Source organism: Galleria mellonella, unplaced genomic scaffold (assembly GCF_026898425.1).
Source record: "Galleria mellonella isolate WM207_F2 unplaced genomic scaffold, CSIRO_AGI_GalMel_v1 utg57, whole genome shotgun sequence".
In the NCBI taxonomy this organism is placed as follows: Eukaryota; Metazoa; Arthropoda; class Insecta; order Lepidoptera; family Pyralidae; genus Galleria; species Galleria mellonella.
Window position 1 is genome coordinate 10,321,044 of NW_026442119.1, and position 18,327 is coordinate 10,339,370.

Here is an 18,327-nt window from a genome sequence, read left to right on the forward strand (position 1 = left end):
ATTAAATATCTAATGAATTTTTCACGTTACAAGGTTAGTCGTCAAAGAAATTCTCATTTACAATATGGAGTTCGTACCCTATCAACATAGTCGTAAATAAATGCTTTTTAAATACTTTAAAACTTTTAAACAGACAAATATAACCTAACTAGAATCAAAACTGTAAAATAGATACCTATAATATTTTATGATAATCATATTTGTTGTATTTGTGAATATCATGATTTAAATATGAAAAAGGTTTCTTTTTATAAATTGAAACTTACAACAAAATTTCAATGAAATAATTTTAGATATATAAGTAGTATTTTTTTTTAATGGGTGCAAATGGAATGGTATCCCCGCCTGCGCTAACGGAATACGCTGGCGGAGCACCAATGAAGGGTGATTGATGAGAATGAAAACAGGCCAGTTAGCCTATCATGATGAATTCATCAGGAATTAACCATGATAGTTTCCAGGGGCAACCGCGAGGAGGTCGACCTGGTTGGGTATATTGCTAGCAATGGGATTCTCTGTCACCATTACTAACAATCCCTTTCCCCCCTGTTATAAATAGTATTTACCTAGGCGGATTTATTCTTTAGGGGAAATTATTACTATAAGGTATTATTTAATTTGCATGAAAAGTTAGCAAACTAAATGTATTTATTAAAAAATATATAATAATCTCTTTCATTAATTTGATGATGAAATTAATATTCCGTGTACGAAATTCAATGATATTAATCACATATTGTTCTATAACGATCAAATTTTAAACAATAGCAATTTAGTATTATAGTTTTAATAAGTATCAGTTATAATATCTTCACGCTTCGCCACAATGCGAGTATAGTGAGACTTTAGATTTAAAGTTATTGCTCGTTATAATCGATATTAGTTTTATGAATGCCATAGACAATTTCTTTATGTTATTTTATTTAATCTGTGGTAATACTAAAAAATATTAATTTAAAACATTCATCTGTTCTATGTAGATTCTATGAATTTACTATCTTTATTCTTATGACGATTAATACAATATAAATTACTTACTCCAATAAATTATTTTCAAAATTATTTTGTATGACTTTTATTAAATAATTTTTATTGGTATAGAATTCTTAAAACAATGGCGTATAACATTCTCTTTAAAATATTATGAACTCATACCATTAATGTATTTCTTTAATGTCAAATAATGAGCTTTCTTTGTAAGTACCTAAGTAAGTACATTACAAGTCCTGTTACAAGTCCAATTACAAGCCTTCAAAATATTACCATTCATAATCATTTAAGTACTTTTCATACAGACTGTTATCGTGTGTGTGTTAATGGTGGAATAATATTTCTCATACATAAAAAATCTCATTATTCAAATTAAATGGTGATGAAGTCATATATCATTAGGCTCGGCATATTAGGATCGGCAACGCGCCCGTGATACTCCTTGTGTTGCAGGCGTTCATAGGTTCACTAACCGTTTACCATCAGACAGGCTGTATGCTTGTTTGCCACTTTCGTATAATAAAAAATAGTGTGTCCATACATATGATTCAACAAAAATAGATAAATTTTTTATTCATATGTGGGTGAATAGGATTATTATAATGTACATTTATTATTTAATATATGAGAAATATTAAATATTGTGACATTGGCACACATAAAAAAAAACACGTCTTATTTTTAAATAAAAAAAAATTATTAGCTTAACGTCAAATTACTAACTTAATTTTGACTTGATTTTGACACATTTTTGACACTCGATGGTCTATGTCTAAATTCCTCGAATACTTAAAATAATTGTCAACGTATGATAGCGTTGACAATAGTATTGTTCAAAGACATTAGGTATTAAAATGCAAAACCCATTACCTAAGTAGTGTTCCGTTACTCCAACAAGAACTACTCACCTAGCCTAGCTTGTATATACTTGTGTTTAAATCAATAGGACCACACAACACTAAATCATGGATATTCATCACACGTGTACAATTGTGAACTTTATGCATGTAATTTTAAGGAGTACTGATTAGGTACTTGTTCTTGTTGAATACATACTGAAGTTAACCCTGTTAGTATATATATATATATATATATATATATATATATATATATATATATATATATATATATATATAATTATTATATATTATACAGTAGTTGCCACGCTTGATAAACACAGGCCTTTGGTGATGTTTTAAGAGGGACATTGCTGCCTCGACTATTAAGTTCCCTTAGTCGCCTCTTACGACATCTACGGGAAAGGAAAGAGTGGTCCATTCTATACCGGGACCACACGATAAATTAAGAAGTAAATTTATATCTATTAAGAATTCTAAAATACATATACATACATTTAACAGAGTTTAACAGACCCAGTCTGTTGAAGAGTGATCTACAAATATTGGCGGAGTATGTTGGTTCCAAGACTACAACATGGTGCAAATCGGCTCTATGTGTGGCCGCTGTGTTAGATACTGCAATTTTTATTACGGTACATGCATGCATGCTCTTGCAAGTGATAGTATCAATACAGTCAAGGTGAATAACCATACGATATCGTACTTGTGATTTATTTGCGGAAAGATGTAAGACTATTTGACAGAATGTTTAATGCTGGGTGTGAGAAATGTGTATGAACTTATTGATAAACTATGATAAAATTATTATTCAATCTATAATAAATTATGTACTTATGTAATCATGATACTTAAATAAATATAGGTTTTTGTAAGTATGCGATATACTATCTGTTGTTAAATAGACGTAGCTTATTCTTTTTAAACTACTTCTAACATCAGATTTTTAATCTAAAATTTTGTGACTATATTATGCTATTAAGTCGCCAATCAAAATTTTGTCTATCTGTATGTAAGTTTTGGCGTCACGCAAAAATTACTGCACCAAATTGGACGTTTATTCACAATTTTGTTCCTGAAGATCTAACTTAAAATCTGGAATATGTTTTATCTTGATACTCCATCTAGAATTGGTTTAATTCATTGGTTTTTCTACTTTTGAAATCCACGCATACAAAGTAGCAGGCAAAAAGCTAATATATAAGACGTTTCGTGAAAACTAGAACAAACAATATCATTTTTACAATTACATAGTAACGAATTACAGATTGTAAGCATTTTATAAACCACGTAGGTTCGTCTTGAATCAATACCAAGAATCTACATAGACATATTATTGGAAGTACTTACGTATGAAATGTTGGTCAATAATGTTTATGTTATACTGATACTTACAAGTACGTGAAAAATTGTGCAAGACCAGCATGAAATATTATATTATAGATGTACTAAATGTTTGTTTGCTTACATACAATGTTCTTTTTGGTAAATTGTTTACAAATATATCTGTGAAGTGAATATCTATACTATAGGGGCGAGGAAGGAGCGGGCGGTGTATGCCGGATTAGTGAGATTCTACTGTGATTATTTTCATTTTTGACAATCAGTTTATTTACTTCGGCACTGTCATTAATATCACATCAGCTGTTAAGTGTCCACTGCTAATAATAGATCTTCTCTTTGGGATGAAAGGGATTGTTAATAATCGGGTCTAACAGCCCAATCGCTAACAATATGCCCGCGTGACGATCAAACTGGTAGTTTGATCGTCACGCGGTTTTCCCTGAAAAGCATTGTGGTTGTGTTGTTGAATTCGTCACAATAAACCGACTGGCCTGCTTTCATCCTCAACTATCATGTCTCATTGGCGCCTTGCCAGTGTATACCGATAGCACAGGCGGGGATACTATTCCATTGTCATCCATAAAAAAGACCTCCCCTTGGGGGATTTTGCCAGTAGTCATAGGCAAAAGGGTTGGCAACCAAAGTTAGGTTTTGGTGGCGTTTTAATAAGGACGCTGCTGCCCGTCCCTCGACCAATAAATTCCCTTAGTCGCCTCCTACGACATCCGTGGGAAAGGCAAGGGTGGCTCATTCTATGCCGAGATCACGCGACAAGGTTCGGCATAATATTTAGACACAATACTTTTTTTCATTATTCCAATAACCCATTCGGAATCTTAAATATTAGATAAAAAATATTAGTTTTTATTTCGATAAAAATGCAAATGATATAGAATAAAAAGTGTAGAGTTAACATTTTTTGTTTTATATTGAAAGTATAAAAAAAGTCGGATTAAAAATAAAAAGTAGTATATATAAATTGTGTAAGTTCTTAAACCCACACAAGTTTGTTAAGTTACTGTGGAATATTCAGTTTCGGACATAGACACGACATCCTTTTGTTTTAATTATACACTGCATTGTGTATTCGAATCTTGTTTCGTTAAGAATATATTAACTTTGCAATGTAAATCGCGCATTACAATGTGCGAATTTGTTACATGAAGGTGGAAGTTAATCTGTGTTTCCCAGACAAATATTTCCGTAGTCCGATGCTCTCTCGTTCGGCCTACTGGCCTTGTTACAGACAGGTGACAGGCGTGAACTGATAACTTAATATATATTATTGCAATAATGACATCTTGACAATTAGAGGCCAAGTAATTAAGTCTACCTTTTTATTGGTTTTTGGGACTCAGTAAATAAGTAATAAATAATAATTTGTAAATAATCCATATGTCGGTTACAGTCTAAGAACGAGTGAATGCAAGAACGAAGGTTCTATTTTATAAAAGCTGAAAAATTCTCAGGACATACGCCCAACACATGTAGCAACTATAGTCTACTATGAAATTTGAGGTTGTCGTTTGGCAAATAACAAGTAGCAACTTAAACTCATCAAACAATAAAACGTAATTTTCTCTATATTTTGTTTCAGAATATTATTAGAAATCAAGTCATCCATTGCCAGACAATGTCGTGTCAATCCCTTGCCAGATAATAAATCCTAACCTTGCTTATGTTATTGGTATTGTACATAAAAATCTCAAGATGCTATTTTGGTAGTTTCTCTCAAATCAATCGATCCTACTCATTTAAAAAACTAGCTTTTACTTACTTACTTTTTTACTCTTCGTTCTAAGTCGGTGTTTATCAAAAATTACCAAATTTTATATCTTAATTAACATTAGTTTGTTAGCCTTTTATTGACGGTTTATTTTTTTATTTTGTTTCAGATTAGCGAATCGCAGGTGGCTCTTGTGAATTCTTTGCTGGCAGGGTTCTATCTGCTGGCGGGCCCATTCGTATCAGCTCTAGCTAACAAGTAAGATTTTTGTAATAATATCAACTGAATCATCGTCTTACCTATAGGGCAAGCGAACAGAAATGCTTAGGATTTTCTTCTTTTGTTTTTGTATATTCAATGTTATCTCTGATAATTAAATAGTAATATCCTTTTTAACTCTGCCGTGTGGTCTCGGCATAGAATGGGCCAGCTCTTCCTTTCCCGTGGGTGTAATAAGAGAAAAATATGGGGATCAAAGCCTAACGGCTATTGCTAACCTGCCTGCTAAACGAGGCAACTGCTTGCAAAACCCTCCTTATGGTGAAAGCCTATGTTCAACAGGGGACAATTAACGGCTGATATTATAATAGTAAAGTAAAAATCTTTTCAAAAGTGATAAAGCATAAGAATGCTATGAGCAGTAGATGTAGATGACAGTTATTAGTACAAGCTACGAGTATACAGAGATACAAGTATACTTTGTATCATTTGTCAAGGGACCGTAAGCTTCTTTGTTTTCCCAAGATACTCATAGATAGCTATAAAAATACTTATTGCCATTAATCCTGGCTTTTCCCCAATAGTTTCAGTAACTATAATTTGAAAACTCAATATTACTATTTTTTAATATATTTTTTATTTCAATTGAAACAATAGATGCTTATAGAGCTTCTTGCGCCATCTCTCTATATTTAAAATCCTTTTCCTTGACGTTGAGTTCGGTTCCTTACACCGATGAATAAGTAAATGATCAAATAATTTATAAACTAGCATATATTTTTATATGGTTTAATAATAAATATTAATTTTAGATACGGGTTCCGAGTGGTGACGATTGTGGGCAGTTTAATTTCAAGTTCTGCATTTGCTCTAGTCTATTACGCAAACAGTGTGGAGTACTTGTACTTTGTCTATGGAATCGTTGGAGGTTGGTCTCATATTATTTTTTCTTTTACTTTTAAGTTAACAACTATTCTTTTATCTACTTTAAGGCTTATTTTATAGTTTGATCGTAAACTTCAGCCAAATTAAGATTTGCCATTTGTGAAACTAAAATTTGTTTCTTGTTAGCCAAATCCTGTAGCTATGCCCGTGTAAATTAGGATAAAAATAGTATTTGTATAAATTTGTGATATCTGCATAGGTAAAATTTATTTACGTGTATACCAAATTTCATTAAATCTATTCAGCGTAATTAACTAACATTCTAAATATCTTTACAAAATTGCAAATTTATGGGTTGGAAGGTCTGTCGGTTCTTTTATTCCTAAAATGTCATACAAGCTATAATTATTTTTATTTCATACAAGGCTTATCACCGTAATCGTTATCGCGCATTACTACACGCATGAGGGATGTTATGGAGGTCGAAATATTGTCTATGGTACCCATGACATTGTTCATGTTCATTATGTTCTACCATGGTTTACCTTTTTAAGTGCGATAAAACATTATAGGTAGCTTATTATAATTAATTAGAAGCATATTTCCCACAAAATAATAGAAAAAATATAAATATCAGGAAGTACGACAGATTTAAAATTATATACGCATATAACTTGTCATAGCCATATTTCGTAATAAATACAAAAAAACTACCCTTAGTTTTTGCTACAAGACACCTATGCATGAATGTTTTCTTTTAAAGGAATATAGCAAGGCAATTATGGATTGTAAGTCACATTCTCTCGGCTTTATATTCGTAAACCGTAGTACTTTATTTCTCAAATCTGGACGATTACTGTCATGGATATCACAATGTATTCTATGATGTCCATGTGGCTTCATATTAACAAACGACGAAAATTATATTCCATTAAGTGGTCCGTCAGTTTGTTTCATTTTTCGTTTTCCTTCTTATTTCCTTAATGTTTAGTTTCCCTGAAATAGGGCTAGGCATGAGCAAACTCTTTTTACTTCTTACTAGTGTTTATGGAGAGAAACTCATACTTAATTGTAAGACGTTAATGGATATTCATTGCCTTTTTCAGCCTTAGAATTATGAATAAATTTAACAATTACTTTTTCAGGTATTGGCCTATGCATGATTTACATGCCCGCTGTTTTGACCGTTGGATTTTACTTCGAGAAATGGAGAGCACTCGCCACAGGACTCGCACTATGTGGCTCTGGAGTGGGAACCTTTGTAATGGCACCTCTAACAGCTATGATTAATAATAGTTTAGGTTGGAAAATGACGATACTTTTCCATGCAGGTATGTATCTCTGTGAATAAAGGTTTTTCTTAAGACAGTGTGCCTTAGTTTAAAGATCAAAGAGTTGGTGTGACTGACACTTTATATTATTATTTTATTGACATACAAGTATATCTTCATGCATACACTTAGCACTCGACAATTTCGTTTCATTTATTTTATATACAAACTTTTCAACATCATAATTAATTTTCAGGCATGTTGCTACTGTGCATAATATTCGGTGCCATGTTCAGACCTATCAAACCATTACGTGTCACCCTTGCTGATCAACCAGATGAAGAAGATATTGCAAGACGCCATGAAGAAGCTGTTGAAAAATTAAATTCTATGCTCAAACTGCACAGCAAACTTGATTCTGGTATTTCAATGCCACCTGAAATGAGATTCACTAACAAAATTAATCCCCATACATGGATGGGTGTGGCTAGTAACACTAGGTATCCGACTGCAGAAGAAGTATTCCGTGGTAGCAATTCACACCTGAGTCACTCTCAGTATGGCAGACGTTCCTCAGCAAATGCTAGCGCCATAAAGAACAACGTTGGAAATAAGCCAATGTTCATTGACGTGCCAGTTGCCGAGAAAGATGAACAAGATGATTCCAATAGCAATATTGATAACACACAACCTCTCATTGGCTCAACTATCAAAGTTAGACCTGTGCCTGTACCAAATCCCCGCCGTTCTCACGCTGACCTAGTAGCTAGGCCTTTATACCGTGATGATATTTTCTTCGGCGCTAGTCTGACAAGGCTACCTCAATACACATCACGCACTTCTCTTGGCTATCATTTAGCTGTAACTCATGTTCCAACAAAGGAGGATACTCGAGAAGAAACTTCAAGCAAATGTAACTTCTGCCCTGAAGCCGTCAAGCGAGTATTAGCAACTATGTTAGACGTTAGCCTCTTCAAGTCGCCTACATTTGTAATACTTGCCTTAAGTGGATTTTTCACTATGTTGGGATTCTTCGTGCCGTACGTTTATGCAACAAAGAGAGCGCAGGATAATAATGCTAGTGAGTTGGCTTGTACTTGGTTGGTGTCAGCGATAGGCGTAGCGAATATCATTGGCCGTGTGTTGTGTGGTCTGGTATCATCGATGCCGAAGGTATCTCCGCTGTGGTTGAATAATATTGCGTTATCTGCTGGCGGAATTGCAACTATTGTAAGCGGTCTGTGCTACCACGACGCCTATCAATTTGGATACTGCATCATATTCGGACTTGCTGTCGGTTAGTATATTTTTACATATTTTTTTTTTTATATAACACAGAATGGTAAACAACCTGATGGAAAGCGGTAATTGTCAGCTATAGACATGAACAGTACTATGAACATAATAGATATATATAGAATATTGTGTCGTGATACCCCTCATGCATTGCCATTTCTAAAGAATAAGGTGTTATGCCAGGATATAATCTTGTAATTTCACTGCCATATCCTACTATCTAAACCGAAACACAACTACTTCACGGCAGAAACACGAATAAGACAAAAGGACCCAAACAAACAACTTTTATACAACCTTCTTCTAATATATTAGTATAACATAAGTGCACTCGTACTTCGTTCATTTTTAAATAAATACATGTTATTCATGTCTATAGTAACTGCCGATAACCAAAACCTTAGAGACATTCCCCTAAAAGACATACTTCAGTTTTGTCAAAATTTCAAACCTTAAAAGCAAGCTTTTGAGCATGTTGTGAGAGATTGTGGGCACCAATAGGCACTGTTTGCTACTTTAAATAGTCACATTAAAATATTTATTTATTTTCTTTTACAGCTTGCTTCGCATCTCTCCGTTCAATATTGGTCGTGGAATACATCGGACTTGAACAACTTACCAATTGCTTTGGTCTGTTTCTTCTTTTCCAAGGTCTTGGAGCTCTATTAGGCGCTCCCATTGCCGGTAAGTTGACGTCAAGTTTTCAAATTCAAAATTGACAATTTCCTATAGAGACTTTTAACCCTCTTTATGAGAAGAATATTCAAAAGTCTTTTCTTATTACTTCAAGTATATTATTCTTAATGATAATGATTGAAATGGTATACAAATTCTACAAAATTCGAACCCCTAAATTATTTATGAGTTGGTGTACAAAACACTGGGCTTCACCTTTATGCAACAGTTTTAATTATATTCATATGTCAGCGTCGTCTCTTTAATTAAATGAAACAATAACGCTTGCATAATAGTTGGCGCCTAGTTATCTGTAGCCTCTGTCAGTAGAGCAGGCGCAGTGCCAAATTCCTACCTTCGTGTGATTGCCCGCATCGTTGTTGCACGATGACGTCAGAAATCGACGTATCATATAGTAGAACTAACATAAAGGAAGTTCAGATAAAGGTATAAACTTGCAGTAGGTTTTTTTTTCTATGGTTGGTAATTAAATAGTAAAGGTCAGTTAGCCCATCGTGACGAATACACTAGAAATTAATCACGATGGTTTCTAGATGAGAACTGTGTGGAGGTCAACCATATAGGGTATATTGCTAATGGGGTTGCTAGTCCCCATTACTAATAATCCCTTCTCGCTCCCACTTGCAGTAGGTTATTATTCATGGTAGTTTCATTTCTTGGATTTTATTTTAATAAATAACAATATGTACCATCAACGGAGTTGCTTGGAAATTTAAAAATAATATTAATTATGGATATTTGTGCATTTAGATACATTATTTTGAACTTGGAATTGACAAATTAGTTACCAATTCAATTGATGGAGGTTGGTAACTGTCTAGATTGTTGTCGTAAAAAGAACATTACCATGCATAAGCTTCACAGAATACATTGTGATACCTCGCATGTATTATTTATATGTATAACTCATAATCCCGTCAGTTCTAAACCGAATTGGATAATCATTATTTTTTATTTGCAAAGATATACTTACAGTTTGATACCATAGACTTTTTATTTTTTATTTTAGTTTTTAGCTCAAAATAACTGTTTTTATCACAATGGAAATAGTTTTTTTTTGTGGGTCACTTTCTTTAACTTATAATGTGTTGCCGTTTTTGAGGACTAAGTGTAAGACAATTGTATAATTTAAAAATACAAAATTTGGATAATTTAAAAAAATGCAAATAAGTATTTTTGAAAGATTTAACAAGGAAATAATTTAATGTATTTTTCTGCCAGGTTTTATAATGGACCAGACTGAAAAGAACTACAACGTCACTTTCGCCGTGTCTGGCACTTTTCTGCTCTTCTCTGCCGTGATGTGCTATCCGATCGACAGAATCAGCAGGTGGGAGAAAACAAGAAACAAGCTCAGCGGCACTACGGACAAAGTTTGATTGTTCGCAGCAAAACATAGGATCATAGTAAAACAGTGCCTACTGTTTTCTTGTTAAAGAAACAGGTGCCAAAATAGTCCCAATCAGATAGGTATAGTACAATTTATCGTCATTTATAAACAGTGCTAGGTCATTGGCTAGGATTCGATAGGTTATATCAATTACTAAATGTTCATAAAATACACTGAATGTAAGAAACATTGGGTACTAACAATTTTGAATACCAGCCTCTGAACCCATTAGGTATATCGTGTCGTTTAGAGTAAAAGTATTCGAATAATGTAAAAAAATTAAGTATTTATAAGTAGGTAGATATGTACTCAAGATCTGATTTTTACAATTAAAAATTATGATCGATACCAAACTTGGTTGAGACATAACAACTAAAATTAAATGGCATCTAGTTGGATAATGTATCAAGATTGTGTTTTGCCGTCAGATGGTAATTTTTGTGTATGTTTATATAATACCTGTAGGTATATGTTCTGCCGTTTTTATATTTGGCTAGAAGAAAAAAACTGCTCATGCTATAAAAAAGGAGAAATGTGATCTTACTTTAATTCAAAATAAAATAATTAATCCACAAAGAAGCTACATATCGATTGTTGATTATGACATACCTATTTTAAAATCTATATAAGCATAACATTGTATTTCTTACATGTATTATTCATGATGTAATATTATGTAAATAGACAACAATTGCCACTTTTTATCAGATGGTTCATCAACTAGTTTGCAATTCCTAGTAAGAACTTAGTATGTAAAAAAATAAATTAATTTTAAGCGCACAACTAGGAGAAGGAACTATATGATCTGATTTATTAACTTAAAAAATATAGTGCACACGTTATACCTATACCTATCTGATAATCTATCCTGAAATTAGAAAATAGCGAAACATTCCCAACAGTTGATCTTTGGCAAAACTGCAGGGGATAATTTGCTTCAGCGATGGCTCAGTTAAGTCATAGAATTGCATTTATAATAGGTTTAGATGTTAAAAGTACAAAGACTCGAAAATAAATTATATTAGTGTTGCAGTTTTGTCCGAGTAAAGAGCCCGATGTGTAAGATGATCTGAAACCAAAATGTACTTTAATTTAGATTTTTTTTACCGGGTTTTGTGCCTGATTTTCAAAGCGGTGCATAATTTAAGACTTGTTAATCTTATGTATTTAGTTATAAGGTAACGCATATCAGTGTGCAAGAATGATTAATTTGTAATATTATTATTGTGCCTTATTGTATGAAGTGATACTTATATAAATTGTAATTTTAAAATTGTTATAATTAATATTTCTAACGAATATCGAGATCTAAACGTCCGTGGCGGGAAGCAATCGTACGTTTGCAATGACCTTTCACTAAGGTAATATCCCCGGTGCGTGTAGTTAATACATTAGAAATAAGTGCTACATGTGGCTGTGGTCTTATAGGGTAATATTTGTAATAAGAAATCATAGTCATTGCCTCCTATAACATAATTATTTTGTTGTAACTATATATTTCTATATCAACCAATTAAATTTTCATTACCCATGTAATTCCCTACAGGTTTATATGAAATCCTTAAGATTATATACTTACAATTACAGATTTACTTACCTACTCTAAAGTAATTAATAATTCTAACGAATTAATAATTAAATTATATTTATTATAATTAAATTATAAATAAATAAATAATTAAATTATATAAGACATATAGTCCCCTAATATAAATGGAGACGTGATACTTTACATGGTGTTTGTACTAAGGTACTTAATATATATTTTTACAATTTACAACGTTGTTGACCTTATACACGTATGTCTCTATACTTTTTATTAATCTACTTTTAATTAAGTACCAGATTATCGGGTATTAGGTAATGTTATTTAATCTGTAATTTAACCTAACTACTTACAGCAAAGATATTGAGACTTAACAGTTAACAAATCTGGTCATAGTTGTCTGGTCGAGTAAGTAACATTTTATACGAATTGTTGAAATTTACATTTTAGTGTTGATATAGATTTATTGATGGTTGTACATATTTATTGTGAGTTAATAATTATTTTTATTGACTATCTATTTGTAGATGGTGACTATGATTTTTTTTGGTTTTAAAGTTTGTCAAAGTCTAACCTGTGGATGCCACACTGCCATACTTAATAATATGTTGTGTTTATTATATTAAATAGCAAAGAATACTAAAATGCGTGCGCATCTACAAACTAAATAAATCAAAATCTAATCCGACTACCACAATTATTTTTTAAATTCTTATTTATTATTACTTACAATTTGTAAGATTATTCATAACTTAGCTTGTGTTTAAAGGTTGAAAATTAAAAACAAGTAATAGAAAATGTCACAGTCGTAGGTATGTTTTTTACTTAATCGATTTTATTAATCATGGCTAGTCGGGCATATATAAGTGCTTAATAATATATAAAACCATTAATAAAATGAAACGGTCATGGAAATATTCAAAAAGCCTGGGCGGGCAATTCTTATTTATTATCCTAGCATGATATCCGAACACGTGTTATTTAAATATATAAAAATAGTTTTAAAACTTTTAATAGCTACGTATATATTTATTTGTACGTAGGTTTGGTACTTTATACTGCAATGCGGTTACCGTAATCCGTATGAAATACCTATTTTGAAAGTACTTCATTTGAGGTTATTACTCTTAAAAAAATTAATAAATATAACACATTTTGTTGAGTATTTGCATTTTTTTTTTTTGTTACCTATTTATTGATTATTATCATTATTAAGACGCGCCTGCGATATTGGTATACGCTGGCAAGGCATCATGAAAAATGATAGGTGAGGATAAAAGCAGACCAGTTGGTCCATCGTGACGAATTCAATAAGAACACAATGGTTTCCAGGGGGAAATGCATGAAGGTCGAATTGATAGGGCATATTACTAGCAATGAAGCTTTTATACCTATTAATTGACTGTTAACACTTTTCCCCTCATAAATGCTTAATTTTTTTTAATGGGTAATAATAAAATAGTAACCCCGCCTGCGCTATTGGTATACACTGGCGGGGTACCAGTGAGAGATTATAGGTGAGGATGAAAAGGTATAGTTTCCATGGGGAACCGCGTGGAGGTCGACCTGATAGGGTACATTGATAACAATGGGAACTAACCTCATTATAATATATATAAATTAACGTAACAAGTTTATCAGAAGGAGACTTTGTACAAAAGTCGTTTGCTTGGGTACCTATATCCCATTCGTATTTCAACCGTAAAGCAGTTGTGTTTGCATGACTGTGTTTCGGTTTGAAGGGTGGGATATGGCATGAACTTACAGGGTACAGAGGAATAACACCCGAGTCCTCAGGAATGGCAACGCATGGGGGGTATCATGGGCTAAACAGTATACTCTGTTATATCCATGGTTTCATGTCTATAGGCGACGGTTATCACTTTCCATCAGGTGGGCCGTCAGCGTCAAAAAAAAAAAATCTACCTAATGTATCACAATCAAACCTCACCATTTAGGACCCATCTCAACCACAAACAAAAGGAGTGCGTTAGGAGTTTCAAAAGTTTATTAATGAAAATTTTAACATTATAAATAAAAATTTTGCATGGCTGTTTCAATTTGAAGGGTCGACCCTTATATGGCAAACAAATTGCAAAGTATGGAGATATAGGATGACATATAGGAACAACGCATGAAATACTACGATGGTTACTACTTCCATCAGGTGAACCTTCAACATATTTGCTGTTCAGAGTATAAAAAAGAAATAATCATATTATGTGACATGAAAAACCACTTGGTCTTATTAGCCGCTTTTAACAAAAGCCGTTGGGTTTATTATCAGCTAATTTGATCTGCTCAATCTAGTAGGATCAATAGATTTTTAATAATCATCAATAATAATCACTTCGGGAATATAATTGGAACAGGACAAGTGTCTATGACTAAATAATAAAATACAAATGTGGCGCAAAGATGTTATATTTGCATTTTATTTACAAAGAATAAAACCTATGAGTTGGAGTTGGGTCCACGACGGCGGCCGAAGGTTTGAACAACATTCACGAATCTGTAACAAAATCATGATAAATTATTAATATTGACAAACAACATGGAATTTGTAAGGCGGGATATTATTTGCATTATATATTTTTGAAACATCATTCATTTTTAATATTTTAGATAAAGGAATAATAAATAAATTTTTGCAAAGCAAAACATAATTTTTAAAAAGTATATTAGGAAACCGTGTAGGGTACCGTGTGGACCTGGCATAGGCCACCCCTTCCTTTCCCGTGGGTGTCGTAAAAGACGATTAAGGGACGGCGAGGGATGGGCAGCAACTTCCCTCTTAAAACATCTCTAAAGTCTAAGGTTGCCAATCCGCCTGCCAAGCGTGGCAACTACTGGCAAAAGCCTCAAAGGGAAGGCTTATGTTCAGCAGTGGAATGTTAAGGGCTGATACGATGATGATGATGATATTACGAAACAAGCCTAGGGTATATGTTTCTTATATGAGAAGACACTAGTTGTCACATCTGGAGGATGGTGCCAGATGGAACAAATGTAATGAACAGATTTTTTATTTGGATGCCCCTGTAGATGTAATGGAGCTCCTTTACATGACATTTATATAAATCTATACATATAATAAAACTGTAGACGTCAAATGTCTGTAGATAGAAAAAAAAAATGCTACAAACTGAGTCAGGGGGATGTTAGAAGTAAAATAGAACACATCCAGATTTTGTTAAAATTTTTTGTTTCTGTTTGTCTATTTGTCTGTTTGTACGAGCTAGTCTCCGAAACTGTTGGACAGATTTAAATGAAATTTGCATGGTGGTACCTTACATCCCCGGTAAATATTTTAGATACTTTTAATCATGGAAAATTAAAAAGTTCCTGTGGGATAGTTAAAAAACTATAGTAACTTATATAAGCTATATAGCTTAGTACATAACCTACTTAGGTCATTTTGACCTCAGGCAGATTCTTATTTTTTATTATTAGTTTTGGTTCAGTATTCCCAGACATAATAAATAGATAGGTTCATACATCGATACATACTAACACGCAGACAAGTCTGGGGCGTCAGCTAGTTTTAAATAAATAAATATGAAATTTCATACATTGATGTTTTTTAGTTTATTCTGCTAAATAATCTGATTATTGTAAATCAAGTTTGTATAGGACTTCCACTAGCCCTTTAACCTTTAGTTAAGCTTTGCCAGACCACTCATCCACCATTTTTTTGTTACATACATAATATTACATGAACACTCCCAAATAAATAAAAGCAGTATTAAGAAATATATTACCTTCTGTTGTATTGTATTCTGCGCTTGGCACGGCCAGTCTTCTTCTTCTTTTTTTGTTGTTTTTCTACTTTTGGTGTCTGACCCTTTACTTTGCCTAAAAAAAGAAGAAAAATATTTATCAATATTTATCAGTACACAAACTCAGAAATTAGAATTATTTATTAATTATTTACTAAATCTAAAACCTTTACTACAATAATTAGGATAAAAATATAATATTCATGGCAAGTACTGAGATTCCTATTTTTTAATCTTTCATATAAAATAGAAACTCCAGTACTTACACATAAAATAAAAAAAAGTCTAGAAATCCTTGAACGAGAGGATGACACCCACATATGTAGTATAAGTGGATATCTTTAAAACAAGAAAATTGTCAAATATCAAGTCAATCTCAAAGTAACAAATTACTCACCAGCACGAGCCAAAGAACCGTGCACTTTACCACCAAGAAGTGGAATTGTAAGGTCAAGTTCTGTAGAATCCAAGTCTGATACAAGGCAGGAATCATCAAGAGGAGCTCCACATGCTGACAGTGTTAGCTCTTCAGCACCAACCTCAGCTAAAGCTCGAAGACGATCCTGTAAAAATTTTTAATAATATTTTAAATAAGGAATTTCACAACTGACTCTTGGCCACAACAGAATATTAGTGTTTTGCTCTTTTGAGGGCAAAGCAATAAACTGAGTTGTAACCATTTTGTATTACTATAGCACACACATGAAAGAAGAAAAAAGAAATTGTTGTTTTATATATTTTGCTTTTTTTTTCATTTTTTTATCTCTTTTACTGTCTTTTATATGTTTGTATTGTAATTTGTGTGCTGTAAGTAATGTAAATAAATTATCTATCTATCTATGATTAATAATATATGAGCATACAGCCTGTCTAGTGGTAAATGGTCACTGTAGCCTACAGACGCCTGTACCACTAGAAGTGTCACATGTATATTGCCAACCCTGAAGAAACCTTAATATGACCATTTTGAAGAACTCAGTGCTGTAATTTCTAGGGAAAGAAAACCTCAGCAGGGAGCTCATTCTACAGCCTGCGCATTCAAAGGAGAAAGGGAACTTTACTTATACATGTAAAAAATCTGTTCCTTGAAATATTTAATGAACAAAAATAATGTAATGTGTTAGTTCTAAAATATAATTTATGGAGTAATGTATTTATAAATGTTGTAAGCAAGGGTAGACTTATCTCTGACAGAGATCTTTTCCAGTCAACCCAGTATAGTAAGAAAGCATTTCTTTGTGGACAGCTTAAGTGCTACAACTATTAATACATAAATATCTACTCAATTAATTTTTAAACTTCTTTCACCTATAGAAAGTAACATTATCAACAAGGAGTGTAAGATGTATACTATTTTAGAAAATTTGACATCTAATTATCTTTGAAAGCCAGGGTAAGTCACCAATTATTAGTACATTTAAATGTTGAAATGTTAATTATAAATAATTGTAGCCTGCATGCCATTAAATTATTTATTAGACTATTTAGATACATTAAACTAATTAGACCCTATTGGTCTAAACAATTATAAATTTATAAGTTATTAAATAACATGAAAAATCTACAGATTAAATACCACGATATTGTCATAAGCAGAAGAATCAGAATATTTATTTACTACTGATTAATTTATCAATTTAAGATTCTTTACCTTAATTTGTCCAATGGATTCTTCTCCACTGACATCTAGCACGTGCGTTGATTGTCCTCTAATGTGTAGCTGCATTTTGAGGCTTCTAGAAAAAGAAACGCACAATATACAGCGTGGTCACAACCGAATTTTCACAATTAAAATATAACTTATCACTTTATTTGTATGTGATTTATTATTTTTTCATCGATAGAACACAATACTTTTGATAACATAAACTACTAAATTGTAAGTGCAAAGTTCTTTAATAAATAAAAAGACAAAATTGTAAAATTACTAACCTCAATACTCGATTCTGACAGGAGAAAGAAATTATATGGCGACAAGGCACCGGAAAAGGATATCTACCATAGAGCTTTGTTTTTAAATTTATTAAGACTTTGACTTATAAGTAATCAGCTTATAGTCACATATAACAAAACATTATTAAATACAAAAAAAAAATCAGGAAGAATCTTAGACTCAGTATAATTTACTACGTACTAATGGACTAACAATACGATTACAACACGACACGAAAATGTGATTACTCTTCCACACGTGAAATGTAAATATGAAAATGGATGCATATGGATCAGTACTGCACTATGCACACTCTATCGTTAGATGATTAATCAATTCTGTATACGACAGTAAATCAAAACTCGAAACTTTCAATTTCATTTAAAATTAATAAT

At 32.4% G+C, this 18,327-nt stretch overlaps 2 protein-coding genes across 3 annotated transcripts in view; one reads left to right on the top strand and one right to left on the bottom strand.

The window, feature by feature from the left end:
- The window catches only part of LOC113509925 (monocarboxylate transporter 2), a 47,147-nt gene extending 33,762 nt beyond the window's left edge, over positions 1-13,385 (top strand). For both annotated transcript variants that reach the window (XM_026893353.3, XM_031910701.2), the window contains exons 4-9: positions 5,087-5,175; positions 5,949-6,064; positions 7,167-7,352; positions 7,549-8,589; positions 9,147-9,272; positions 10,506-13,385. In XM_026893353.3, the coding sequence (XP_026749154.1) occupies positions 5,087-5,175; positions 5,949-6,064; positions 7,167-7,352; positions 7,549-8,589; positions 9,147-9,272; positions 10,506-10,663 (1,716 nt within the window). In that variant the 3' untranslated portion in view covers positions 10,664-13,385. The remainder of the gene's footprint in view (positions 1-5,086; positions 5,176-5,948; positions 6,065-7,166; positions 7,353-7,548; positions 8,590-9,146; positions 9,273-10,505) is intronic.
- A 1,243-nt stretch (positions 13,386-14,628) lies between these two features.
- Positions 14,629-18,065, bottom strand: LOC113509656 (FAU ubiquitin-like and ribosomal protein S30). The gene is made up of 5 exons (XM_026893040.3): positions 17,932-18,065; positions 17,651-17,735; positions 16,397-16,562; positions 15,982-16,075; positions 14,629-14,732 (listed from the first exon to the last, which is right to left on the bottom strand). Exons 2-5 carry the CDS (start codon positions 17,723-17,725, stop codon positions 14,675-14,677), a joined length of 393 nt encoding a protein of 130 aa, XP_026748841.1. The 5' UTR covers positions 17,726-17,735; positions 17,932-18,065; the 3' UTR covers positions 14,629-14,674.
- Positions 18,066-18,327: the final 262 nt, after the last annotated feature.